This window comes from Nylanderia fulva, unplaced genomic scaffold (assembly GCF_048542155.1).
Source record: "Nylanderia fulva isolate GAGA-0341 unplaced genomic scaffold, ASM4854215v1 Scaffold7, whole genome shotgun sequence".
Lineage (NCBI taxonomy): Eukaryota > Metazoa > Arthropoda > Insecta > Hymenoptera > Formicidae > Nylanderia > Nylanderia fulva.
The window spans coordinates 345,932-373,538 of NW_028190807.1; the positions used below are offsets into that span (position 1 = coordinate 345,932).

At 32.7% G+C, this 27,607-nt stretch overlaps 3 protein-coding genes and 1 pseudogene across 5 annotated transcripts; 3 read left to right on the top strand and 1 right to left on the bottom strand.

The window, feature by feature from the left end:
* Window positions 1-74: 74 nt before the first annotated feature.
* LOC114940788 (uncharacterized) lies at window positions 75-14,089 on the top strand. 2 transcript variants are annotated; one of them, XM_029315536.2, is made up of 8 exons: window positions 75-223; window positions 5,184-5,466; window positions 5,896-6,066; window positions 6,525-7,631; window positions 8,251-8,979; window positions 9,355-9,520; window positions 10,858-11,215; window positions 13,070-14,089. In XM_029315536.2, the coding sequence occupies exons 2-8, from the start codon at window positions 5,185-5,187 to the stop codon at window positions 13,425-13,427; spliced, it is 3,171 nt and encodes a 1,056-aa protein (XP_029171369.1). In that variant the 5' UTR covers window positions 75-223; window position 5,184; the 3' UTR covers window positions 13,428-14,089. The 2 variants fall into 2 exon arrangements, with proteins under 2 accessions (XP_029171369.1, XP_085344638.1); XM_085488512.1 differs by having other exon boundaries at window positions 5,938-6,066.
* Window positions 14,090-17,219: 3,130 nt separating this feature from the next.
* On the top strand, window positions 17,220-18,371 carry mRpS34 (mitochondrial ribosomal protein S34). Its single transcript, XM_029315538.2, has 2 exons — window positions 17,220-17,607; window positions 17,917-18,371. The coding sequence occupies exons 1-2, from the start codon at window positions 17,422-17,424 to the stop codon at window positions 18,319-18,321; spliced, it is 591 nt and encodes a 196-aa protein (XP_029171371.1). The 5' UTR covers window positions 17,220-17,421; the 3' UTR covers window positions 18,322-18,371.
* Window positions 18,372-18,435: 64 nt separating this feature from the next.
* LOC114940790 (uncharacterized) lies at window positions 18,436-22,710 on the top strand (annotated as a pseudogene). The gene is made up of 3 exons (XR_014926071.1): window positions 18,436-20,555; window positions 20,630-20,947; window positions 21,101-22,710. The product of XR_014926071.1 is annotated as an uncharacterized LOC114940790 (transcript).
* LOC114940792 (uncharacterized) lies at window positions 21,508-26,142 on the bottom strand. The gene is made up of 5 exons (XM_029315539.2): window positions 26,096-26,142; window positions 24,112-24,635; window positions 23,647-23,949; window positions 22,910-23,091; window positions 21,508-22,176 (listed from the first exon to the last, which is right to left on the bottom strand). The coding sequence occupies exons 2-5, from the start codon at window positions 24,609-24,611 to the stop codon at window positions 21,677-21,679; spliced, it is 1,485 nt and encodes a 494-aa protein (XP_029171372.2). The 5' UTR covers window positions 24,612-24,635; window positions 26,096-26,142; the 3' UTR covers window positions 21,508-21,676.
* Window positions 26,143-27,607: the final 1,465 nt, after the last annotated feature.

Sequence of the window (27,607 nt, forward strand, 5' to 3'; positions counted from 1 at the left end):
ACGAATGTACCCCACCGTGCCTAGTTTGCCCAGGTTAGGCCCAGCATCCCCCGAAAGGGACGTGTGTATATAAGATTCGAGGCGACTTCGGTAAAAGCAGACACAGACGTTGCGCTGGGAGAAAGTGTTCGGTTAGAGAGCGAGAGTCCGAGTATAAGACGTGATCGCGAGCCGCTCGAGAAAATCAGTTTATCGCGAGTGCATCCGGAGAGCAACAAGTCAGGTGTGTATTTTCAAGCAACATCTGATTTTTTATTTATATTTTGTAAATAGTATAATACAATAGTGAGAGAATCATCTTTTGTTTTATTTTTTTCCCTTTTGTTTTGTCTTCTTTTTTCTCTAGAAAAAGAGGACATATTGAAAAATTAAATGCATATATACATATTAATTTGTGTATATTTAATTTACTTTATATTTTATATTTATACTTAATTTATTTTATATTTTATATTAATTTAATATTTCATATTTTTATCCTTGATTTATATTAAAATTATATATATATATATAATTAAAAACTAAATTAAATTAAATTAAATTTATATTCAAAAAAATTAAATATATATATACCATATATTAAAAATAAAATAATAAACACTCTTCTCTCGACCAAACTGGAAAAGTTTTATTAATTCACTTCACAACGTTTCGATTATGATTTAAGTAATTAACACTTGATAAGAATCTAAATCATGGTCGAAACGTTGTGAAGTGAATTAATAAAACTTTGCCAGTTTGGTCGAGAGAAGATCGAGTGTTCATTATTTTATTTTTAATTCTATCTAGCAATTCTTCATACATTTACATTGGGAATATATATATTAAATTAAAAAAAATATATATATAAATAAATAATTAAAAATTTTGGAAATGTCTATACACAGTATTCAAAAAACAAATGTTAACAAATGATAAATTTTTTGTGTCACATATATTAAGATTAATGGTTATGAATTATTCTTGTTAGATACAAGATTAATGATTCCGCAATAATGTTACGATTGGATATATAACAATAAAATTAATTTGTATAATAACAAATAAATTGTATCAATACGACAGTCGAATTTTCGAAATCGCGATGACATGTTTTTAATTGTGGAATGTAAAATAAATGTGCGGAATCTCTCATGTTTAGTCATAGAGCAGTTTGTTATTTAATCTAGCAAAAATATCATTGTTTTTTTAGAGAACAATATTTTTCATGCTTGACAAGCAATATTTTTATTGATTATCCAGTGACAATAAAATATCTATCTATATGGTGATATAAATATCATTACTGTTTGTTCTACAGATGATTTGTATCGAACAGCGAATTTTTTTTCGATGTATATATTTTTTCTTAAAAAATTCAATTTTTTTAAAATTTATATATATCATAAAATATAAAATTATGCATACTTTGTAGAAATTAGGAGTGAAAAGACATCGCCTACGCATCACTCCATTTTTTTATACAAAAAAACTTTCTCTCATTTAAACAGAGACCGCCTCTGTTGTGTTCTTATTCAGATTCGCGGATCTGTCAAGTATATCTGACCCACTATTGTATGCAAATTAACTACGAATTATCCCTTTTTTAAATATTTTACTTCATATGAATTTTTAATGAAATCGATATCATTTTCGATTTATGATTATTACTGTTTTAATCGTCGAAAAAAAATTTATAAGAAAAAATTTATAAAATTTATAAAAAATTTATAATGAAAAATATTTATAATTATAAATTTATAGAAAAAATACAAAACTTTTAGGTTTTGTTTTATTTGTAAATTTAAGTATTTATTACATTTACATTTTTCTTACATTTTACATCACTCTAATAAAAATGTAGTTAGCAATTTAATTCATCAATAAATCTTTTTAAGTATTTAATGTGTTTAAAATTTTTTTTTATATTTAAAATTTTATTTTTAAGGTTTATATATTTTTATTTATATAATAAAGTATTAATTTTTTTTTATGATATCTATAATTTATTGTATTATAAATTATTTTTTATTATAAATAAAAAATATTTAAAATAGTATTGAATAATATTATAAATAAAGAATTTTTATAAAAACTTTAACAATAGATATTAAAATATAAAAAAAAATATTAAAAATTTTAAAACTTGAAAACTTTAAACTGATTTAATAACATTTTATTAAAATTTTAACATTTATATTTATTATATTATAAGAAGGAAATGTTAAAGATTTCAACAGTTATCAAATTTTTGAACGAGTCGAATGATTTAAGACGACATCATAATAATATTGTATCAATAACCTACTTTAAGATAATTGATTTATTATTACAAGCGAATGATACAAAATCAGTTGTATCATTAAAAAATATCGATACGTCGATACGGATCAGCACTTTAACTCGTCAAGACAAGTGGAAAGTACGAAATTAGAAGTACACACAACACGTAAGCACTTTCACTGTCGTAGGTGGTATAATAAATGTCAACCATCTTAATAATATATACATATCTTTGCTAAATATGGAGGGGTCCTCTCTAAATAAGTATCCATCATCAACCGAAACCTGAAAAAACATGTTGAGATGATTCCATCTCTATTTTATCTGCTTTATCTCCGTATTTTATTTTATTTAAAATTCTAATCACCGCTAATTATACAAACGTCACACTGCATTCGTTACGCAATTGCTTTCTCCACGTCCGCAAGATGATTTCGGAAAGAATATATCCGAGGAGAGGAAAGAGAGAGAGAGAGAGATGCGTGAGGAAGCGCTGATGAGAAACGTCACGATTTTACGAACCGGTTTTAAACGACTTTCACCCAACTTCCTCTCGCTTTCGTTAGGTCCCCTGCAATTATACACGCGTCTCCGCGCAAGACAGCCTCAGCCTTTAGTCCGGTACCGTTGCCGGAAACTGCTTTTATCTCTACACGTGCACAAGTAAGAACGTTACTCATCAGGTGAACAATAAAACTCCTTAGCTTGTCGAACAATGGAGATATACAGGGTGTCCCATAAGAAGTTGCTGAAATTAATCAGCTGTCATTTTTTAATGCGTGCAGTTATTGAGAAAACAAAAATTGTGTTGAAAGTCTATAGTTTTTAATGGATATAAATAAAATGTTCCCAGCAAACACAGTATCTAAATGTTATATACTTAAGCATGTTACATGTAACGTATATGTTAGTTGTAATTTCCCATTCATAGATGTAACATTTTTAATATTACATATATTACATTGTAGTTATATTGTCATTATATCCCAAGATAGCACTGACTTATCAATACACCAATGTGCTATTTGGTATATAATTACAATATAACTACAATGTAATATATGTTATATTAAAATGTTACATCTATGAGTGGGAAATTACAACTTACATGGATGTTACATGTAACGTACACGTTATATTACCTGTTAGATTCCGTTTTATTATAGCAATGTAACAATTATATATCGGTGTTTGCTGGGTTTGTATACCAGTTTATTTTATGGAAAAAAGTATGAAAAATGTGCTAACAATTACATATGTAAACTGATGATAAATATTTTCGAAGTGCGCACTATTTGAATTTGTACAAAATTCCATTCTTTTACGAAAACTCGTAAACACTTTTTCTAACATGTTACTGACGATCCTTTTAATAGCTGCGATTAAATCTGGCACTGTTGAAAATATTTATCATTAGTTTATGTGATTATTAGCACTTTTTTCATTACTTTTTATCAATAAAATAAACTAATACACAAATATTTTATTTATATCCATTAAAAACCATAGATGTTCCTTTTTCCAACACAATTGTTGTTTTTTCAATAATCGCATACATTAAGAGATGACAGCTGATTAATTTCAACAATTTCCTATGGAACATCCTGTACCTTTTTTGTAGGAGCGACAATGAATTAAAAATTTAAATTGATGTCTAATGATATGCCCTTTTCTCGAAGTATTATATCGATCCGAGATTATATATATATATATATATATATATATATATCGAACCATATCGCGGTCACAAATAATGAATGAATAATAAAAACCAAATGGAGAAAGGCGAGATGCGCTTTCACATGGATTCGCAGCTGGCATTCACGGAGAAATTTTGTTGGGAGATTCTCACAATAATTGGGAGAATAGAAAATATATCGCAAAGGGCCTTGTATCGATTTATATAAAATATATATAATAATATACTAAGCGGTGATGAGAGAAACTAACATAACATAATAATTACGGAAAATTGAATTAAAACAATAGATTATAAAATGTAAAATATTGTGAAAAATAAATTTTGGCAATGTAAATTGTAGACAAGAGTAAAGAAATAATAAATAAAAAAATATGCAAAGCAAGCGGATTTTTCAATTTTGACTTTCTCATAGAGGAAACTTAATTAACGAAATTGGATGGTGAAGAAGTAAAGTTTCCAATTTGCAATTTTTTATTAAGATACAATAATATTTTTTGTTACATATGCATGTGCATCCAATTTTATATATTTTAATGTATGTTTCTTTCATAACATTCGAAAAATTACACTTTTTGAAAAATTTAAAACTTTATATTGTAAAAAATATATCCGTTCACTGATCCTTGTCAAATTCAATATTAATTATAGTTTATTTATGTAAAATAATTATAGTATATACAGTATATACATATATAGTATATATAGTATATAATTTATTTATGTAAAAAAATTAAAGATATTTTAAAATTTACAAAAGTTAGGGTAAGCAAAGACATTTTTATGAAAAATTAAAGTGCATTAAACTTTAAAACACTGTATATAAATTTATATAAAAATGGCAATAAATAAAAGTGTCCTACTTTACTTGCATACCAGATTGGAGCGTTTTAACTCAAATAGTATTTGAGACGTTTAAATTTTTAGAAAAATGAGTGGACACATACACACATGTACCGACATTTTTTTAAAAATACAATTTTTCAACGTTTTGAAACATTTTAAACACATTGATATAGAAATTTTTTAAATTTTTGCGAAAATAAAGCTGCCTCTATAAAGAATTAATAAAATAATAAAATAGATTTTAAGACGAGATCACTAAGAAATAAAATTAGAGAGAAAGCTAAAGACTTAGTTAAAGAAAAGCTCGATTTATTTGCGATCGTCGAGATTAAAAAAATAGATGTACAAAACTAGGTCTTTCTCTTTTTCATTACAGGATGAAAACGCAGTTCGTCCTGATAGCTTGCTTGGCAATAGCGAGCCAAGCACTTTGTACTCAAGTGTACGAAACGCCGAGTAGTGACTCTTCGCAGCAACAATGGCAACCGTGGAAGAGCCAAGACTCAATTCAAGCCCCGAGCGTGGAACAAGAGAAATATCATCCTGTCACGTTCGACGCTCCCGATACGACGCAACAGAAGGAATCGCAACCGTTGGTATACAACGCGAATATTCAATCAGGCGCCAGCGGAGTCGCCGACGTTCTCAGCGAACAATCGGTAAAAGGATTACGCGACATACTTTCGATATTAAGGGGATGCTGATTAGGTCTGTTTTGTCGACAAATATTATTTTCATTTAACTCTTTATTAGCTGTACGAAATGAAAAAAAAGTTAAATGATTTTCTTATCGTTTAATTTAAGATCACCCAAAAACCCGATAGAAAAACTATAATTATTTAGCTTTCTTGTTTGTTTTATATATACATATGTATAGTAATATCCAGATTTGTTATATGAATACTTAAATTCTAGTAAAAAATTTTTTATTCTGTATAGTCAATAAATAGTTAAATAAAAATAATATTTGTTGATAAAACAGACCTAGTCATCCCTTTAAACTTCAAATATAGATTAAATTTGTAAAAAAATATATCAAGCTTTGTATTTGCCAAAGAATATTCCCAAGATATGTTGCTTAATTGCAGATCGAATCTGTAATCGACAACATTCTCGTGTCCAATCGGCAGGGTCGCAATCTCGAGGGTTACGAAGAAGTCTACTCTGATCCTGAAGTGAAAAATGCACTTCAACTTGGCAACGACACCATCGCGCGTACTTACATCAGGGACAGACTCTGCTCTCTCGGCTTGATGAACGTGAGTATATTATAAAATTGCCCAAAGTGTCCAATTTGAATCGACTACCCCCAAAAAGAGAGACAAAAGTCCTTTAAATGATCTCGAAAGGCGTTCTTCAGAAAAAAGTCAGTAGCGTCATCTTCTGCCCCCCTTTAAATCAAACAACTTTTGTTTGAAATATATTTTACTGTACAATCATAAATAAAAAAGTTGTTGGGGATGGTCGATTAAAATCGGATACCCTGTATAATAATATAACTCTTTCTCTATAGCTAAACTCACACCCCAGTAGCACAATATATCCAAAAGATATTCAAAGAATATACAAAGGACATTCGAACATCCTCAGGATGTTCTCTGAACATCTTCGAGATATGTGTGCTGTTAGGGACTATACTAAAATAAATCCTTATTTTTACATGATTCAAATCTTCTAACTTCTAACTTCTAACGACGTTTAATTCTTCTTCTTACAGTGCGAGGATGCTGAAGGACGTCGTCCTTACTATTCCCCACATCGCGACATTTACCCGCACGATGTCATTTACGCTCAACCGGTGACGATTAAACCGGTGGGTCGTCCACTTCCGGCTATACCCGTGAAACGACCTTACGGACCCGCGAAACCGGTGCCGCTGCCACCGAGCTTCGGCTCGTCTCTAGGACCCAACGTTTATCCTGGGCCGGGACCGAACTTTGGTAGACCACCACCCAGTTTAATAGGCCCTTACCCTGGACCTTACCCCGGATCTTACAAGAAACCCGGCTTCCCTCCCCAATACGCGTCCAAACCTATATACGAATCTGGTGTTGATATTGGGTCTGACTTCGAGGACAAGTTCATCGACAAGAAACAGGTAGTTCTGCACCAACCAGTTGGCTCGGACGTTCAGCAACATGTCCATCATCATTACCATCACGGAGACGGCAATATAAACTCCGGCGTCGCGTCTAACCCTATTCCAATCTCGTCCCCTACATTAGGTAATGGACTCGGTAGTTACAGTTATGGAACCGGTGGCACTTACGGCTCCACATTCAATGATTTCGAGGACTATAAGAAGGCATTCAAGATCAAGACGCCCACGAGCAACAGCGGTCCTTCGGTCACTTCCACAAAGGGTTCCTACGCTGATCGCTATCCCGTTTACGAGAAGCCAAATGGAAAGCAGTTCGGTGGTACTACAGGACAATACGGATCCAATAATCAGTTCTCGGGTAACGGCAATTTCGACAATGGCGATTATCAACATCAGTTCAACAATGGGGCCGATAGCAACTACGGCGCCACGTCCTACGAAGATTGCGTGTGCGTGCCTTACGATCAGTGCGCCACGATCAATAACGTGGGCCGCAAGGAGGATCTCTATCTGGCGATCGATCCGCGCAATCTTGGGAAGGACATCGAGGCCGAGACCGTGGTGATCACCGATGGAAATGGCACCATGAGCGTCGTGCAAGTGCCCAAGGGAGTGAACGAGACCGAGCGGAACGAAGAGGCGACGAAAGTCGAAGTTGCGGAGCGGAATCGCAGAGATGTCAAGCATGTCACTAAGAAAGACGACAAGCAGGAGATACAAGAAGTAAGTTTATTCGAGATTCTCTCTCTCTCTCTCTCTCTCTCTCTCTCTCTCTCTCTCTCTCTCTCTTTCTCGCTTTTCTTGCACGTTTCCGAACAGACGACGTGGCGATCGATGTGTAAATTATTGAGCGACATTATAATATAATATATATTTGGATAAAGAATATTTATAATAGGTACTCTTTGATTGAAAATTTGATCGAAGATTAATTGAAACTTAATCTACGTAAAATTGATTGATGTCACGTCGAAAGTTCGACTCGTATATGTAATTGATTGAATTATCGGACGTGTAGTGTACATGTTTTATTATATATGTATAACAGATCGTTCTAACAGAACGCTCAGTTTGACACGCTCAGTCGGTCGATTCGTCCTAGATGCAATTAGAAAGACGAATTAGAGACACGATAGATTTTAGAAGTCGCCGTAACAAAGGACATCGAAACTCTCGTGTGATCTGGGTCGGACAAACGTTTCTAACTGGGCGAGAAAGCTGGCCTATAACCTCGACGTGACTAATACCTTCCTGAACAAAAAAAAAAGAAAAAAAGAAAACGAGAGAAAACGAGGAAGACGGTTCTCCACGTGAATTTGTTCGACTCTCTCTCTCGTTGCAGAGACTGACGATAGACAGCAATCTGGACACCTCGAAACTGAACGTGAAGCCGACCTGGGGCGTCAGTTTCGGCCTACCGCAGACCGGCGGTCCGATCGCGCCCCACCCTGGTAATCCTCTGGGGATCCCGGGGTACACGCCCGGCTACGGGCCAATTGGTGGACAGGGTATAAATCTAGGTCCGGTTTCCGTGAATCCGCTCGTAGCGGTGCAAGTTACCAAAGACGAGTACGGGGAGAAGGTCGTTAAGCCATACGTAAATCTCCACGTGACGCCCAATGCAGGACTCGTTCACAAACTGGGCCATCTGCTGGCTTACAAGAAGTACGGTCTGCACGGCGGATACGGCCCGGTTTATCCTCCCCATTATCACACGCATCACGAGAAACCGATCTACCATTATCCATCGAGGCCTCCGTTCTATCCGTCCCAGGGCGTTCATCATCACTATCCGACGTATCCCAAACCTGACTATCCGGGATACTATTCCTCCTACTACGAGAAAGATGATCACGATAATTATGACGATTACAACGATTATGCGGACGATTACGGAGATGATTATTATAGAAATACTCGCGCAAGAACCGCGAAGGGTGGAGGACAGTCCACGTCCTCGAAGGAATTAAAGGATTCTCCAGGTGGACCGGTTAGCGAACGACAGACGAGCGGGAAGATTACCTTCTCGGACAGAAGGAAACGCGATGCGTTAAATGACACGTGGTCGGAGGTAAGGACCGTCCATTCGGCAGAGCGAACAGATCCTAATAGCACAACATATCCGAAAGATATTCAGAGGATATTCAGAGGACATTCGAACATCCTCAGGATGTTCTCTGAACGTCTGCAGGATATGTGTGCTGTTAGGGGACGTAATGAGTTGCTAATAGGGCTGATAGAGAGTCGCTGCGCAAGCGATTAGGCTGTCGGTGAACGACAGAGGACGACCCCAGCGAACTTACGAACGCGAGACTGTCAAACTGAGCGGCCACCGGGCAACGTATATAGTTACAGATAAAAAAGAGTACAACACGATAAGTAAAACGTGCCGAGACTCTGTCGAGGCTCCGAAGATCGATTAACCAATTTATTTCTCTCTCCCCAGAGACAATACGGACGCCCGTCGACTTGCGGTTCCCATCACGTTTGCTGTCAGAAGTCCCACATAATAGGAGCACGCCCGCGACTGGGTCAATGCGGAGTTAGGAACACACAAGGCATCAATGGCCGCATCAAGACCCCGGTCTATATCGATGGGGATTCTGAATTCGGTACGCGCGAGATTCCTAATGCAATTCATTGAACGGATCGCATTTATTTAATAGAAAAGGGACTTGGCAATCTGAGTTGAGAAAACATTTTGAAAAATTTTCCCAGCTAGCAAACATACGTCATTTTGATGTCGAATGACGTCAATAAAAGTGAGGTCAGTTTGCTACTTGGGTTGTTTTAGGAACAAAGTTATACTATTCTATTCTTCTTTTGTTATAATTTTTTTCTCAAGATTATTTTCTTTTATTATTTCAAATATTCTATATATATATATATATATATATATATATATATATATATATACACACAGGGTGATGAGATCCCAGACCTACCGTATAACACGTTAATGGGAGATTCCTGAGGCGATTTGGAAACGATTTTTCCTCAACGAAAATGTCCAAGCACCAATAATTTTTGAGTTAAAAATGATTGAAAATAAAAGCCTTTTTGTAAACTAAGCCTTGTAAAAATAAATTATTAACAAAACTACATTTTTTAGTTAATTTCAGGTAAAGTTTACTTTAATAGAATTTTAATTTAAGGCTTAGTTACAGAGATACATGATTTCAAAAATTGGGAACATTAAAAAAATGATGATCTTTCTCGACATTTTCGCTGAGGAAAAATCGTCTCCAAATCGCCTCAGGAATCTCCCATGAACGTGTTATACGGTAGGTCGGGCCACCCTGTATATATAGGATGTTTTATTTTAATCGATCACCCTTTTAAAACTTTTTTATTTTTAATTGTGTAACAAAATACTTCAAACAAAAGTTGTTGAATTTGAAGAGGGTCAGAAGATAGCATTATTGACTTTTTTTAAGAGCGCTTTTTAAGATCGTTTATGTTCTTTTAAAAATTAAATCACTATATTTTGAAAAATAAATTGATTCCTTAATAAAAATTTAAAAGTAAAATGGTCAAAAAATGAATAATTTATGAGATATTTTATATTTAATAAATTTTACGTAATTTTACATAAACTATAAAATAAAATATATGGTAAACTTCATTTTTTGATCATCTTACTTTTATAACTTTTTATGCCGAAAATTGCAAAGAATCGATTAATATAAGAAAAATAGTTTTATTAAAAAAAAACATAAACAATCTTTAAATGAAAAGCGCTCTATATAGAAAAAGGTCAATAACTATCTGTCCTCCTTCAAACAATTTTTATTTGAAATATTTTGTTGTGCAATCAAAAATAAAAAAGTTTTGGAGGTGATCAATTAAAAATGAGACACCTTGTATAATATTTAAAAAAATTTTAAATTATATTAAATAATATTTAATTATAAATATGTCATTCTATCATATTAAATGTTTTTCTTAGGCGAGTACCCGTGGCAAGTTGCCATCCTGAAGAAGGACCCTACCGAAAGCGTCTACGTCTGCGGAGGCACATTGATCTCGTCACGTCACATCATCACCGCTGCCCATTGCGTGAAGACTCACGCCGGTCGTGATCTTCGTGCGAGATTGGGCGAATGGGATGTGAACCACGACGTTGAATTTTATCCTTACATCGAGCGCGACATCGTCAGCGTTTTCGTGCATCCTGAATTTTATGCCGGTACTCTGGCAAACGACATCGCCATTCTCAAACTGGACCACGACGTCGATTTCGGAAAGAACCCTCACATTAGCGCGGCCTGTTTGCCGGATAAACACGACGACTTCACGGGAACACGGTACGTTCTTTTCTATACAATTTATTAAAATCCCGTCTTAATTTTCTTAAATTAGAATAACATAAACGCGCGCATCATTCTTCGATTTTATATAAGATGAATGATATTTTTTTTTAAATATATAAAGTTTGTAATATTTTTTTGCAGAAATCAGTTGATTAAAGCGTTAATTTGTTAATTAAATTTTAATATGTTATAAAGAACTAAAATAATAATGTTGTGATACTTTAAACAGCTGATAATTGTCAAAAAAGTTTAATTGAGTTTATTTTAAAATTTAATTAACAAATTAACGTTTTAATCAGCTGATTTTGTTAAAAAATATTAATAAAGGATTAATTTGCTAATTAAAAATTAAAATAATATTTTCTTTCTTATAAAAGCACTTCATTAAAAAATAACTTGACTCACCAATACGACGCGCAGCAGCTGAGTATAGTGCATGTTTGATCTGCAAAATATAAATATTATCAAATTATAAATTAGTGTCTAAAATAATTAATATTTTAAAAATAATAATTACATTAAATATTAATTAAACTTTTTATTCAATTTCTTGACTATTTTTAATATTCAATCTTTATTTACTAAAATAAATACTACAAAGAAAATATTACACAAAAATGTGTTTACGAAAAAAATTTTTCTTAAAAATTCAACTATTGTAATATAAATAAAAATCAAAAATTTGTAGGTAAATAATATAATTTAAACGTTTTGAACACAACACAATTCCAAAAAAAATATATATATATATATATATATATATATATATATTTATGTATATCTATTTATAAAAAAAAATTCTAAATAATTTATTTAATATTTTAAAATAAAATATAAAATACAATTATGCATATTGTACCTATTACAGAATAACAAAAAATAGATCATTAAAATAAGTAAACGATTACTTTCATCTTTCATAAAATTGTTAAGTATTAAATAATTAAAATTATTTACTCACCTTACGGTTGCTCCGCTGTTGCCTGATGCCTCTCCGAGCCTCCTCCTCTCTTATTATTGGTCGTCTTTCTTTTGCTGCTTTTTTACTCACTTGACACTCGCGAAAACACGGTTAATTACCGATCACGCATAAAACTCAACGAATAACAATCGCACGGCACTTTGTACGGCACTCCCGACATAGATTTACTCGCTTGTAACGCGCATTTTATTATGTTGACGGAAAATAATACGGAAACTAATCGCACGACACTCTGAAATAAATAAAATTTATTAATTATTATTATTAACTAATCATTATTAAATTATTATTATATGTATATTATAAGTAAGAATAAAAAATTTATATATACACGCACCTTATTCTCGCGATTAATATTTTTTGACAGAAATCAGCTGATAATTATCAAAAATATTAATCGAGTTTAAAATAATGTAACATATTATTTAAAATATTCTATATATTTTAATTTTTATAATATGTATTATTATTTTAAAATAATATAAAATTAGCAAATTTTTGCTTTTTAATATTTTTTGACAGAAATCAGCTGATTAAAAACATTAATTTACTATTTAATCTTACTAATTAATCTTAAAGTAATAATATGTTACAAAAATTAAAATAATATGTTTTAAACAATATGTCGTAATACTTAAATTCGATTAATATTTTTGACAGCTATCAGCAGATTTCTGTCAAAACGTATTAATCAATATTTTTTGACAAAAATCAGCTGATAGCTGTCAAAAATATTAATCAAGGATAAGATATTATAACATATATTTAATCTAAATAAAATTCTCCGTTAAATAATGAATAAATGATAAAAAAAGCCTTCAATCCTCATCTTCATTCGAATAATCTATAACAATCATATGACGTAGATGCTGGACTACTGGTTGGGGTAAGGACGCCTTCGGCGACTACGGCAAGTATCAAAACATTCTGAAGGAGGTGGATGTACCTGTCGTCAGCAATCATGTCTGCGAGCAGCAGATGAGACGGACCCGGCTCGGGCCCAGCTTCAATCTGCATCCTGGCTTTGTCTGCGCCGGCGGCGAAGAGGGCAAGGACGCCTGCAAGGGCGACGGTGGTGGGCCGATGGTTTGCGAGCGGAATGGCCGTTGGCAGCTGACTGGAGTGGTATCCTGGGGCATCGGCTGCGGCAAAGCAGGTGTTCCTGGTGTCTATGCACGTGTCTCTCATTATCTCGACTGGATTCATCAGATCGTGGACTACTAAAAAAGAAGAAAAATTTGTCCGATAAATTATGAGTCGTATATAGTATATATATTTCTTCATTCAATTTTTATCATCCGACGTGGAAAATTCTATCAATAACTCAGGACATTTTTTAAATTATATGATATTATAGAGAAAAATCCAAGTAGCAAACTATGACATCATTAAATGTCAAAATGACGCCTTGTTGACGTCTATGGCGTTATTCGACGTCAAAATGACATGCGTTTACTACCTGGGATATATATAAATATATATATATATATATATATATATATATATATATTATATGTATTTATATTAAAACATTTTTATTTTTGCAAATTTTGTTAAAGGCCATGCATCTTAAGACAGAGAACGATATATTTATTTATTCACTATTCAAGTAACTCGATAGTCTTGTTTTTAGATTAAGCTCTATTTCTTCTATTTAGATATGCCTAACTTATTATTCTATATATGTACATAATATATAAGTCTAGATCGCGTGTATCAGGTTATATATATTTTTTTTTTCGTTAATAATTAATAATAATAATATACGCAGATATAAAATTCGCAATATATGATTCGAATGTTCGGATCGTCGAAGTAATGCATTTTCTTTGCAATAGTTTAAATATTTATCTCAAATAAAAATAAACAACTCTTACATATATACATACATTCGCCTCTTTATTTTCTCCTGTTGCGAAGAAATTTCTTCGAATGTATATAACCTCGATTTCTACTATAATTATAAAGACAATCCGTGGAACTTTCCTGCAATTATAATTGTTGCGTAAATAAATAATGATAAATATATCAAGAGATTAAAATGCATATAAATATAAGTGTAAATAAATGTGATAGGTGTATATTTACTATTTTTATTCCGTTTCGAGGGAAATATATTTCTTCAACTTCAACTACTTTGCAATGTCTAATATTTCGAATTATAAATAATAATCCTTAAGAGTCGCCAGTAATAAATAATGAAAATCTCTCCTCCAATTTTAAAGTCGACCAGACTGGCAATAATTTATTTAAAAAATTAGTTAAATTACAACGTTTCGGCTGTCATTGCAGCCCTTTTCAAGTAATCTATGAACAATTATATACATATAAATATACTCTTAATGCGCTTAATCATACAAATAATTATAAATTTACAAAAATATATATGTTTACGTACCAGATTAATACAATAAATCAAATTTACAGCAAACCCCCGACAAAATTAACCATTGTTTTGATGAACAATGTATAACTGACAGAAGTGAGCACGAAAAAATAGATGTTGACTGTTAGCAGAAAACTTAGTCACTAACGCGTTGAGAAAATAGAAAACCAGAGTACTGTGTCTTTCGCAATTTTTAAAACGTCAATACAAAGTCAAATAAATAAATAAATAAATAAATAAATATGTAACATATGACAATATAATATATTAACTCAGAAATAAATATTTTTATCGGCTCTCAATATAAATAATATAAGTATGCTGTCTTCTAAGCTGGGCAATAGAGCCAAGGAAACGAAACGAAAAATTAATTAAACGGAACTGTATCTCAATTTGAGATCCCAAAGTTCCACATATAAATTAATTTCGAAACTTACATATGGAGAAATAAGCGAGAAAAATACAGGTCCGAAAAGTCGCTGAAGCGGGAATCGAACCCGCGTCTTTCACTTTCCGGGCGACTGCTCTTACCAACTAAGCTATTCAGACCCTTTCGATCCTATATTTTTCATTTTGCCTTTTTAGTAGATGTTAGTAAATACCGCCGTGATTAGCCCAAGGCGTGAATAAACTCAGAAATAAATATTTTTATCGGCTCTCAATATAAATAATATAAGTATGCTGTCTTCTAAGCTGGGCAATAGAGCCAAGGAAACGAAACGAAAAATTAATTAAACGGAACTGTATCTCACTTTTCGGACCTGTATTTTTCTCGCTTATTTCTCCATATGTAAGTTTCGAAATTAATTTATATGTGGAACTTTGGGATCTTAAATTGAGATACAGTTCCGTTTAATTAATTTTTCGTTTCGTTTCCTTGGCTCTATTGCCCAGCTTAGAAGACAGCATACTTATATTATTTATATTGAGAGCCGATAAAAATATTTATTTCTGAGTTTATTCACGCCTTGGGCTAATCACGGCGGTATTTACTAACATCTACTAAAAAGGCAAAATGAAAAATATAGGATCGAAAGGGTCTGAATAGCTTAGTTGGTAAGAGCAGTCGCCCGGAAAGTGAAAGACGCGGGTTCGATTCCCGCTTCAGCGACTTTTCGGACCTGTATTTTTCTCGCTTATTTCTCCATATGTAAGTTTCGAAATTAATTTATATGTGGAACTTTGGGATCTCAAATTGAGATACAGTTCCGTTTAATTAATTTTTCGTTTCGTTTCCTTGGCTCTATTGCCCAGCTTAGAAGACAGCATACTTATATTATAATATATTAAATAGCTTCAAGAACGCGATCATAAATACCACTGAAATTCTCCGTATCTTTTTGTAAATTAATGCTCTTTCTTTGGTTTTTTATATAGAACATTTCTGCTATTTCTCTTTTTCTTGTTTGTTTTTCTTGATGCAGAATCACAGGAGAATCCCAACGGAACTCATGATCGTTGCAAGTCCGATGCAAACTAACAACTGAGTGTGATGTCGTGTCTTTTTTGATGTTATTTTTATGTTCCTTAATACGTGTTGATAAAAAGAGGAAAAGATAGTATTGACAACTTAAAAAGAACCGATGTCGTTTATAAGATCGAATGCGCGAACTGTGACTCTACATATATTGGACAAACAAAGCGACATTTAGAAACACGTATTAAGGAACATAAAAATAACATCAAAAAAGACACGACATCACACTCAGTTGTTAGTTTGCATCGGACTTGCAACGATCATGAGTTCCGTTGGGATTCTCCTGTGATTCTGCATCAAGAAAAACAAACAAGAAAAAGAGAAATAGCAGAAATGTTCTATATAAAAAACCAAAGAAAGAGCATTAATTTACAAAAAGATACGGAGAATTTCAGTGGGATTTATGATCGCGTTCTTGAAGCTATTTAATATATTATATTGTCATATGTTACATATTTATTTATTTATTTATTTATTTATTTGACTTTGTATTGACGTTTTAAAAATTGCGAAAGACACAGTACTCTGGTTTTCTATTTTCTCAACGCGTTAGTGACTAAGTTTTCTGCTAACAGTCAACATCTATTTTTTCGTGCTCACTTCTGTCAGTTATACATTGTTCATCAAAACAATGGTTAATTTTGTCGGGGGTTTGCTGTAAATTTGATTTATTGTATTAATCTGGTACGTAAACATATATATTTTTGTAAATTTATAATTATTTGTATGATTAAGCGCATTAAGAGTATATTTATATGTATATAATTGTTCATAGATTACTTGAAAAGGGCTGCAATGACAGCCGAAACGTTGTAATTTAACTAATTTTTTAAATAAATTATTGCCAGTCTGGTCGACTTTAAAATTGGAGGAGAGATTTTCATTTCGAATTATATTATTATATTTGTTGTCGATTTTATTGAAAGAAAAATATTCAAATATGAAATTTGAAATATTACAAATATCGCGAAGATATTTACGGAAAATTGAAATACACTTTCGGAGCAACTTTTTTAACATTTTCATCGTAAGAAATAAAAATTATTTAACGTACCTCTTATCCTCTTATAATTGTGAAATTCGAATTCGGCAAAGATAGCCGAGCGAAACCGAAGACACGCGAAGATAAATTCGCGATCCCTGGCGCCATCTGTGGTTGGATTTTGGATTTAAAAAAAGAAGATTGACCTATAACCTCTCTGTCAAAATATTAGTCCTCGTTATTTGTAACGTAGATGTGATTTTCGTGTTAATTTTAATGTCGTGTGCCACGATTTAAAACAAGAAGATAACGTCGAGAACCCGATCAGCTGATCACCTGTCAAGTCGATGAGAGAGAATACACAAGTTACGCGATGCCTATAAAACTCATCGGTCGTACGACAGATTTCAAGGGAAAACCCTTGTGGGAGATTTTGGGAAATTTGAAAAACTTTGGCGTAGGAAGACTTGTGATCAGGAATCGCTTTCAGAGGTATCCCGAAGCATGTTACATGAAGATACTTAAGGTAGCCGCGATGCCCTTGCCGGATAGAGCTTATGTAAGTTTTGTATTTTTATTAAATAATGAATGTTGTCAATTGTAATAATATAATTTGTTAATTTATAATTTATAATTTATTAATATATAATTTTTATATATTATTTTATGCACTATATTTTATATACTAATTTATACACTATTTTATACTATTTTTATATACTATTTTATATATTATTTTTATATACTATTTTTATTTACTATTTTTATATACTGTTAATAACTTATATATATATTTATATTATATTATTAATATATAATTTTTATACAAGTTGCTTGTATTGTAACACTTTGACGTAACTCATTTTAGACTGATCGTAAAGTTATGGTACTAGTCGAGAGGGTTTTTCGCGGTCAAAAAAGCCCAAAACCAATTCAGCTGGACGCTGCGACTTACAAAGCTGATTATATGTTGGTACCCAAAGATCAGGAGCACTTGTATCTAGAGAATAGGCAATTGCCAGAGGAAAAAATTTTGCCTAAAACGACAGATCTTCCGCCGTTACTCTCGCAAATTTTAATGCGTCAGATGAAGACTAAAGGAGTAACAGTGTCCGAGGAACCGAAATTAGCTCTTAGATATAATTTTGAAGGGGCAGCGATTAAGAATTACAGATTAGCCAAGGAGGGTGAAAGTCCAACGGTGAAATTGAATTTTAGTCTGGACGAGTCTAGTGTTTTGTATCCAAAGTTAGAAGAAGAAGTATCTTTGTGAGATGTATTTAATTTCTATAGAAAATTAAAGGAATAGTTGTTTTATAAATACATGAGATGTGTCAAGTTATTTAAAAAAAAAAGTAAAGGTGTAACGATCAGTCTAACACTTTGAGAGTTTCGCTTTATCAAGTTCAGTAAAACTGTCCATTCTCTCTACACGGATGACCTGCAATTTATATAGCAGTCGTTATATATTTCAATCTCTTGCTTAATTATATTCCAGTACCTTCCAAAATTGACGCATCTCCTCAACATCCATTCTTTTTCTAACGAGCCAACCACGAACATATCTCTGTATTTGTAAGGCGGCATCTTCTTTGCTCCACAGCCATGATTTCGGATAAATTGATCTGGGACTAGAAAATAAAAGCAATAAATAATATATACAGGGTGTAAGAAAATTTTAGAAAATTGTTGAAATAAATCAGCTGTCATTTTTTAATGCTTGCAGTTATTGAGAAAACAAAAATTGTGTTGAAAAGTAGAAAGTTTGCAGTTATTCATGGATATAAATAAAATGTTTGTATACCAGTTTATTTTATTGAAAAAAGTAATGCAAAAAATGCTAATAATTACATATGTAAATTAATGATAATTAGTTTCGAAGTGCGCATTATTTGAGATTGTACAAAATTCTGTTCTTTTACGAAAACTCGTAAATACTTTTGCCAATATTTTTAATGTTATTGACGATCTTTTTAATAGCTGCTAGTAAATCTGGTACTGTTGAAAATATTTATCATTAATTTATGTGATTTTATGTGATTATTAGCATTTTTTTAATTATTTTTTATCAATAAAATAAACTAGTATACAAACATTTTATTTATATCTATTAAAAATGATTAGTTTCATCAATTTCTTATGGGACATCCTGTATTATGACAAAAATATTGAGAAAGGGCAGTATGCCTTCTTTTCTTACTGTGATTTTAACCATAATTTAAACTGCGGTATGTCAAACACATTCAGCCACGTATGCAATCTATCTGGATGATGTGAGTTTTGATTCCAAAGGATCTCTGCGAGATAATCAAGTCCGTTGAAAGAGCATTTATGCGTCTGTAAAGTATAGTCTATTTCTCTATTTTTTTCCAAGCCACATTTTGCGCATCGATTGTAAAATAATTATCTAGAAAATGATATCGTACTTCTAGAGCGTTTCGACGGTCAGCTTCAATCAACATCTTCTCCATCGCACTTAATAAAGTCGGGAATATATTTTTGTTCAAGTAATCTGGAACGCTTTCACGGGATGAATTCATCGTTCCATTCGCCTGTCAAAAAACCGTTATGAATCTATTAATTAAACGAATATAGATACAAATCAACTGTGAACTATTATATTTAGCTTATGTCAAATTTACTTGTCAACTTTAAACGATAAGAGAAGCCACAATACACAATGTTGAAAAGTAGAAAATCGAAATTCTATATATCACATTTCATTCATTTTTATCACATAAAATAATAAATTTTTATATAAATATACAAAAGCAACGCAATTATAGAATTTCTAAATGTCCAGTAAATCTATAAGATATGAGTGTCTTCCAACTTGTCCTAAAGTGAAGAAATACCTTCGTGCAGCAAGTACATTATTTTCTAAAATATTTTAGAATCAACGCAAATTATTAATAAGTTTTTGAAAAAAAAAATGTTTCAAAATAGTCAAAGAAGCGCCTTGGCTGCTGGATGACATAATATTTCCGCAGAAAATCGATGTGCAGCCACAACTTCCGGATATTACTCGAGAGCGAGAAATACAAAACGGGCTGATCGATGCAATTTATAAAAGACTAGTCGATTATCATGAAAAAATTGAGGTGACACCGTCTAAAGCGATAGAAGATATCGAAGTGAAATCTGAAGTCCAAGAAGAAGCAGTTGTCCAGGAACGAGTTGTTATCCCGACAGAAAAAATAGTGTATCATGATGAAGACAAAATCGATTTGGTTGAAGAAGAAGAAATCTCGATTATCCAGGAGCAACCAGTCATCCCGACAAAAAAAATAAAAGATCGTGATGAAGAAAAAGTCGATTTGGTTGAAAAAGAAGAAATCTCGATTATTCAGGATGAGCAACCAGTCATCTCGATGGAAAGGATAGCGGATGAAGAAAAAATTGAGGAAAAGGAATTAGCTGAAAGAATTGTAGCAGAACCCGTAAAACAGATACCCGAGATTGTCGAGGAAGAGCTCGAACCGGAACTGCAGGAGCTGAAAGAATATTGTAATTAGGAGTAATGAATCTTTTCTTGGAAGATATTCGATCGACAGTTCGCTAATTCCAAGCGATAATTTCAGTCGAAGCGGAGAGGCGCGTGGAAAATGGCGAGGAAGAAGGCGCTACTGACTACGAAAAATTTATTGACGAGGAATTGCAGGAGTTTCTGCCCGCTCTAATAGCGAAGGAAATTCCGGAAGAGCCGAGAGCGATGCCTCGAGAAATTTCCCGGAATGCGGCCGACCTATACGAGAAAATCGATAGACCGAGAAAGCCTGAAGAAGCGAGACGAGCCAAAGAAGAAGAAGTAATGGTATCTACAAAAGTGAAGCGAATCTTTTCACGCAAATCTGCTGATGTCTGCGATGACACATGTCCTTTGATAAAGGAGCAAAAAGGCGAGCTTATTTTTCAGAAAGAGGAGAAACGTCAATACTGTCGTTTGCCGAGAAGTATTGATTTTTCCCTTCCTAAGAACGTCTACATATACATATTACATTATATACATACATTTTGCAATTTTATAAAATCGAAATTTCCTACTATTGTAGAACGCATTATGCGCAAATTGAAGGAACGACAGCGGGTTGTAGATCATTATCGCCTGACAAAGGGTTTCAGCTACTTCGAGGACGTATGCACGTGCTCTCTGGCTTGCATGGTGTACACTCTGAGCAAGGATCCGTTTGTGAGAAGCGTATTTGCGTCCCTCGCATTGTTTGCGGTCGGATTAAAGCTGTGCTCCGAGCTGGATGCATGGGAGATGCCAAGTCGCGTTTCATAACATTAGATGTTATCAATATTAATTATTATTAAACTTCCTCGTCAGTTATATTAAAGTATAAACTACCCGAGTAACAAACTGACACCATTAAACGTCAAAATAACGTCGAGTGACGTCATTAGACGTTAAATGACGTCAGAAGACGTCAAAATGACATACGCTTGCTACCTGAGCATCTATCAACAGTATTTAATACATTAGCACTAATCCCCAGATAGCAAGCATACGTCAAATGATGTCATTAAACATAAAAATGACTTCATTTTGATATCTAATGACGTTAGGTTGCTACACTTTTGGATCGTTACATAATTTTTATTAATTATCAAATGATCGAAATTATTTAGGATTTTATTGTTCTTCGGCGAAGCGAGGTTTTGACGATCTTCATTAATAGGATCAGCACGAGTAGCGCCATTGTTGGTAATAGGATCGCTAAATAATAATTTTCCTCGGCGCGTGACTCGCGTTTTGGAAGGACCACTCGTAGAACTATGTCGTCCTGCCACTCGACGGTATTATTTCGATCCGGAACATTCCTGGCGCGTCTAACGTGACCGGCGGGGCAATCCAGAACGCAATCCGCAGGCTCCAAACACGCCATCGCCTTCACGGCGAGAGAAATTTCGTCCGTCTCCTTCATACCCTCGAACATGAATGCCTGGAAGATTAGGTAGCTCTCCAACGGCGATGCTTTATACTGTTCTCGCGGACAGATCTCTCGCACATCCGAATTCAAGCAGCCCTCCTTGTCCAGGATCCACAGGCTGTTGACGGTCCTCTGTTGCTGTCTCTCTTCCACGTAGTGCATCGTCACTTGGCCGATTTTTGAATGTCGCCAACCTTAGGAGGATATTAGAAAAGAAAAAGAAAATAATAAGGAATTAATGATCTGCAAAGAGAGACGCGCATAACAAAGATGTATTATTTATACAATTTCATCAAGTCAATAATGCAAGTATTTTTCAAGGTAAAAAAAACCTTCGGTTTTTCCAGGGAGTAGAAACCCTGATATAGGTAAAAATTAAAATCGCAGATCATTAATTTTTACCTATATCAGGGTCTACTTCCTGGAAAAACCGGAAATTTTTTTACCTTGAACAATACCTCGCAAACTATTTATTTTTAGCCATCCTACTCTTACAATTTTTTATAGCGAAAAAATTCAAGATGACCTTGTTCTAACCTTGGGGACGCTATTCAAGGTCAAACTGATAAGACTAGTAAACAGATTTTTTTTAAATATCTGTAACTTGGTCTAAAACTTTTTTTTAATAAAAAAATTTTTAATGGCCTTGCTCTGACCTCTGATGGGAATTTTTTAAATGAGATTTGAATAGACATTGTGTACGTTTGACTCGATTATATCGATTAGTTCTTGCATTATTGACTTGGTGAAATTGTATAAATAATACATCTTTGTTACGCGCGTCTCTCTTCGGATAAATTTATCAATTTGGGAGATTGCAAGTTACACAATGTCGCTGTCGGAGTTTTAGAAACACCATTCGTCTTACTGAAGGAATAAAAATGTGCACGGTACTATCACCGTCGTGTGCTACTCTAATGCGCTTACCGTCGTCACCGTTGACTAACACGCGCAGCAGAATCTCCTCGCCGAGGACGACAGTGCCGCCTGATTGTATCCTTGTGTCGAAAATGTTTTCCGAGTTGTAAGTCTTCCTAAACAGTCCCACGTCCACGTCCAGAACGTCCTTAGAGCCGCCGTTTAGCATGCTCGGAACGTTTCTCGCTTTCCTGAAAGCAGCATATATGTATATGTATATATGTACAGAATGTTGAAAAAGTTGCGAAATATCTCGAGAAACGTAAGTTTTATAAAAAAATATTTTAAACAAAAGTTAGGTATTTAAAAAAGGTCTATTTATTGGTCTTATTAGTTTGACCTTGAGTAGCGTCTCCAAGGTCAGGACAAGGTTATCTTGAATTTTTTATGAAAAAAAAATATTTCAGACAAAAGTTATTTTAAAAAGGTCTATTTACTGGTTTTATCAGTTTAACCTTGGATAACGTCATGCCAAGATCAGCACAAGGTCATCTTGAATTTTTTCAACGGAATTACATTATTTTTTTGTAAATCGATTTCTGCTCGCAATATTCGGTATAAAAAATTGTAAAAGTAGGGCTAAAAAATGAATATAGTTTGCGAGATATTTTTAATTTGGCATATTTAAAACAACTATATATAGACATATATCTGAATATATGTAATTCCCGACGTTTCTCCTGATCAGATGAAAGTTCATTTTTGCTGGCTTCACCAGAAGATAAATGACTTATTTTCTTTCTTACACTTCCAAAGTTTTCACGCTGATCCGCTTCGTATGATACGCGATCCTGTCCTGCGTTTTACATCGCAACGTCACCCTACGGTCGTCCTTCAAATGCAGACCGGAAATCGCTGGAAATCTCAGCTCGAGACAGTAGTACGATCGGTCACCGTCCGCGGAACACTCAACGACCCCGCAATTCCAGACCTGATCCCTCTCAAAATTAATGCGATAAGAATCCCTAACTGCCGCCGCTTGACAGGCTTCACGCATCACGTTATCTATCACCGGCGGGGCCAAGTTTCTCGGTGCTCTGATGGATGCTCTATGATAAAATTATCAAGCGATAACATGCAAAAAAAATAATCCAAAACTGTGTTAAAATTTGATTATCAATTGATTTTCTGTTTGGTTCTACTAGTCTCTTTTCTGTTGGAAAATTAGATTTTTGAAAGGAACAGACTGCAAAGCGTTCTATATGGATTACCTGAAGAACAATTCGTCTCCCGTGTTCTGACAGGACATCTCTTCTACGTTGATACGATTTGCGAAAGACGTTGGCGTTTCACCCAGAGCATCAGGATGAGGAAGAGGAGGAGGAGGAGTTGTAGTCTGTTGTCGAGGGTGTTTGCCTTGCAGAAAAGTGGGTCGACGATGATGCTGGAGGGGCAACCCGGCGCTCCCCAGATACCTCGTGTCTTGCAAACCCTTGCGCGTAAGGGCTCGCGAGGAATCTCGACCGGGGGATAGATGATACAATAATGCGTTGGGATAGTTTCCGGTGGTCTCGTTCACCGTTCCCGCTATGTTTTTGTTATCGATCACCTCCGGCAAGGAGACATCTGGAGAAATCGGGGCTGGAGGTAAATAACTACCGCCGTTGTGAAGTATCGCCACCTTGGAGACGTTGTATCTCTGGTGGAAATTGACGAAGACCGCGTCCCGAAACTCTGATCCCATCACCGCGGGGTTCCCCGAAGATATCATCGCGCCGACGAAGAAGAACCATATCTGCAATAATACTTAATTCTGAAATATTTACAAGTATTTACTTGTATTTATAAATATTTAATACTTGTATTTATAAATACTTAACACTTATATTTATAAATATTTAATACTTAAATACTTAATACTTGAATATACTTACAAGTATTTATACTTGTATTTATAAATACTTAATACTTGTATTTATAAATACTTAACACTTATATTTATAAATATTTAATACTTAAATACTTAAATCCTTAAATACTTAATATTCGAATATACTTACAAGTATTTATACTTGTATTTATAAATACTTAATACTTGTATTTATAAATACTTATTATTTAAAAAACGTATTTAAAAATACTTAAATACTTAAGTTCTTAATACTTAAATATTTAAATACTTATAAGTATTTACTTGTATTTACATAAATACTTAATACTTAAATTATACTTAAATCCTTATTATAAATACTCTTAAATACTTAATATTTTTAAATCAATTTTTTAAACTTTATTTAATTTAAAACAAATTACTTTCTTACAAAGAAAACTTTGTTTTCGTGAATTTTTTTAGATTTTTATTGTTCATCGAAAAATCATGTTTATTTAAAAAAGTCCGTATGTATGTCTATATATTCTGTGTATGTATATATCCATTTTTCTGCAAATTTAAAAACTGTTTGAGTTAAAACGTTCCAATTTTAGTATCATTACATATTTCAATTTTATATAAGTAAAGTATGACAACACTTTTATTTTTATAAAAATTCAGTGTTTTAAATTAATGCAATTTTAATTTTTCAAAAAATGTCTGTGGTTGCTCTAATTTTCGTAAATTTTGAGATATTAGACTACATTTTTTTTCATAAATGGAGTATCATTAAAAGATGGTTGATATTAAATTTGGCAAGAATTTGTAAAAGAGTTTGTTTTTATGAAATTTTGAATTTTTAAGAATTTTTAAGTGCACTTTTTAACTTTCCTAAATTTTGATATATTGAATTAAATTTTTATTCTTGAATAGAGTATTATTAAAAAATGACTGATATTTGAATTTGACGAAAATCGGTGAAAGGGTTCGTTTTTTATGAAATTTTGAATTATAAAAAATTTTTAAGTGCATCTTTTAACTTTTGTAAATTTTGATATATTGAATTAAATCTTTGTACTTTAATAGAGTATTAATATAAAAAATAGTTTATAATTAGAAATTTTGAATTTTTGAAAAAACATAAATTTTACGAAAAAAAACATACACATATAGATACATACATACACATCTATATACGTGACAAAAATATTATTTTATGTAAAAAAATATGCAAATTGGAAACTTGCACATTATTATTGCTATTATTTCTCATCATTCTTCATTAATGGAGCGAAATAGAATAATGAGGAATAAGCAAGTTTCCACTTTTTGATTTGCGAATAAATTATAGAAAAACAATTATAAAAATTTTGCAAGATAATCACCTGCGTCGAGTACCGCGAATAATCATCATAATAACCCGATCGAGACATTTCCAATTTGAATGGCAGAATGCAACTAACTGATTGGTAATTCTGTGAGTGGGCTTTTAAAAGCGTACACACATCTTTACATGCATATATACGAAATCGGATCCCGATATGAGGTCATTGTGTTCATGATGAACGTGATGATGGACAAACATCGGCGCGAACATCGGCGAGGCGGTCCATTTAATAGGTACCGCGTTTCGTGATTTGGTTGACGATCGAGTACTTAGCATAAAACATCGTTCGCATCCTCGATTTTAACGCGGTGGCCATTAATAACGATAACGGCGGGACATGTCCTCCCTCTCGCGCTGTCCATTATACATATCTCGGTCAATTTGGGCCAAAGTGGCTCTCTTTCTTTGTGACTCGCATATACAATCATCAAATGGTGTCCATTTCCAGAATTCCAGTCTGATATTGTTGGCATTATGTATGCACGTTTTTTCTGCATCATTATAATAATTTTTTCCTGAAAAATATATTTTATGTAGATTTCTATTTATTATGGTATTTTTTAATAATATGTTTTATATTTATCTCAATTATTAAAAATTCTTTAACGACGGATTTCTATGAAAGTATGTATAAAATTAATTTATGAATAAATATTTACTTTAAAAAAATTCATCTTTTAATATAAAACTAATTTGTATTTTTTACATTTATTTTTAATTAGTTAAAACACAAATGATGAAAATTGAACATAATAATATGTATATGTATAATAATAAAGTCATCTATGTATATGTATACAAGGTGTTTCTAAATAAGTGCGAAAATGGATCTCTTTTAGAAAATAGATTAAGGAAGATTTTTCATATAAAAATATAGAATAAAAATTAAGTTTTTTTTTTCTAAAATTTGGGTTGAAAAAAATGAAATTTGAATATTTGTCACTAGTAAAAAGAATATTTATTAAAATTAATTAATGAAAAGCTCGTATAATTTAACAAAATTAAACAAATCATATATAGTAGGCCAACTGAACGAGCAAATAAATAAGGTGTAAAAATTTTTATTAATAGTTAAATAATTAAATTAACATTTCGTTACAGAATCGATATAAATTGTAAACGTTTCGACTGCACTACAGTCTTTATCAATACATAAAAGTTAAATATTAAAATACAAAGTTAAATGTTAAAAATACAAAGTTAGTTAAATGTTAAAATATAAAATTGAAACGATTCTTCGCTGTTGACCAATAGATATGCAAGGCGATTGGTCTGAGATGCCAAGTTATGCGACATTTGAGCATGCTACGGATATAATACGCGAATTAAATCAATGTCAGAGAAAATTAAAAAATCTTTCAACTTACATTATCGTTTTAACAAGTCCTTTGCCCCGATATTTCAAGTGTGTGTTGCGAAGTCTGAATACCAAATGTCAAAATAGAGAGCGTGATGTATTACTACAATTTACATTGGAAAAAGAGGATAATCGTTGTATAAGCTTTTTAGA

What these genes read in the sequence shown, in the direction of transcription:
- mRpS34 (XM_029315538.2), top strand. Translation starts at nt 17,422, where the DNA reads ATGCCTATAAAACTCATCGGTCGTACGACAGATTTCAAGGGAAAACCC. An exon ending in CCTTGCCGGATAGAGCTTAT is followed by an intron (nt 17,608 to 17,916) that starts GTAAGTTTTGTA and finishes AACTCATTTTAG; the next exon opens with ACTGATCGTAAAGTTATGGT.
- LOC114940792 (XM_029315539.2), bottom strand. Translation starts at nt 24,611, where the DNA reads ATGATATCTTCGGGGAACCCCGCGGTGATGGGATCAGAGTTTCGGGAC. An exon ending in AGCGTGAAAACTTTGGAAGT is followed by an intron (nt 23,092 to 23,646) that starts GTAAGAAAGAAA and finishes TGCTGCTTTCAG; the next exon opens with GAAAGCGAGAAACGTTCCGA. An exon ending in GTTAGTCAACGGTGACGACG is followed by an intron (nt 22,177 to 22,909) that starts GTAAGCGCATTA and finishes TATCCTCCTAAG; the next exon opens with GTTGGCGACATTCAAAAATC.
- LOC114940788 (XM_029315536.2), top strand. Translation starts at nt 5,185, where the DNA reads ATGAAAACGCAGTTCGTCCTGATAGCTTGCTTGGCAATAGCGAGCCAA. An exon ending in ACGTTCTCAGCGAACAATCG is followed by an intron (nt 5,467 to 5,895) that starts GTAAAAGGATTA and finishes GCTTAATTGCAG; the next exon opens with ATCGAATCTGTAATCGACAA. An exon ending in TAAATGACACGTGGTCGGAG is followed by an intron (nt 8,980 to 9,354) that starts GTAAGGACCGTC and finishes CTCTCTCCCCAG; the next exon opens with AGACAATACGGACGCCCGTC.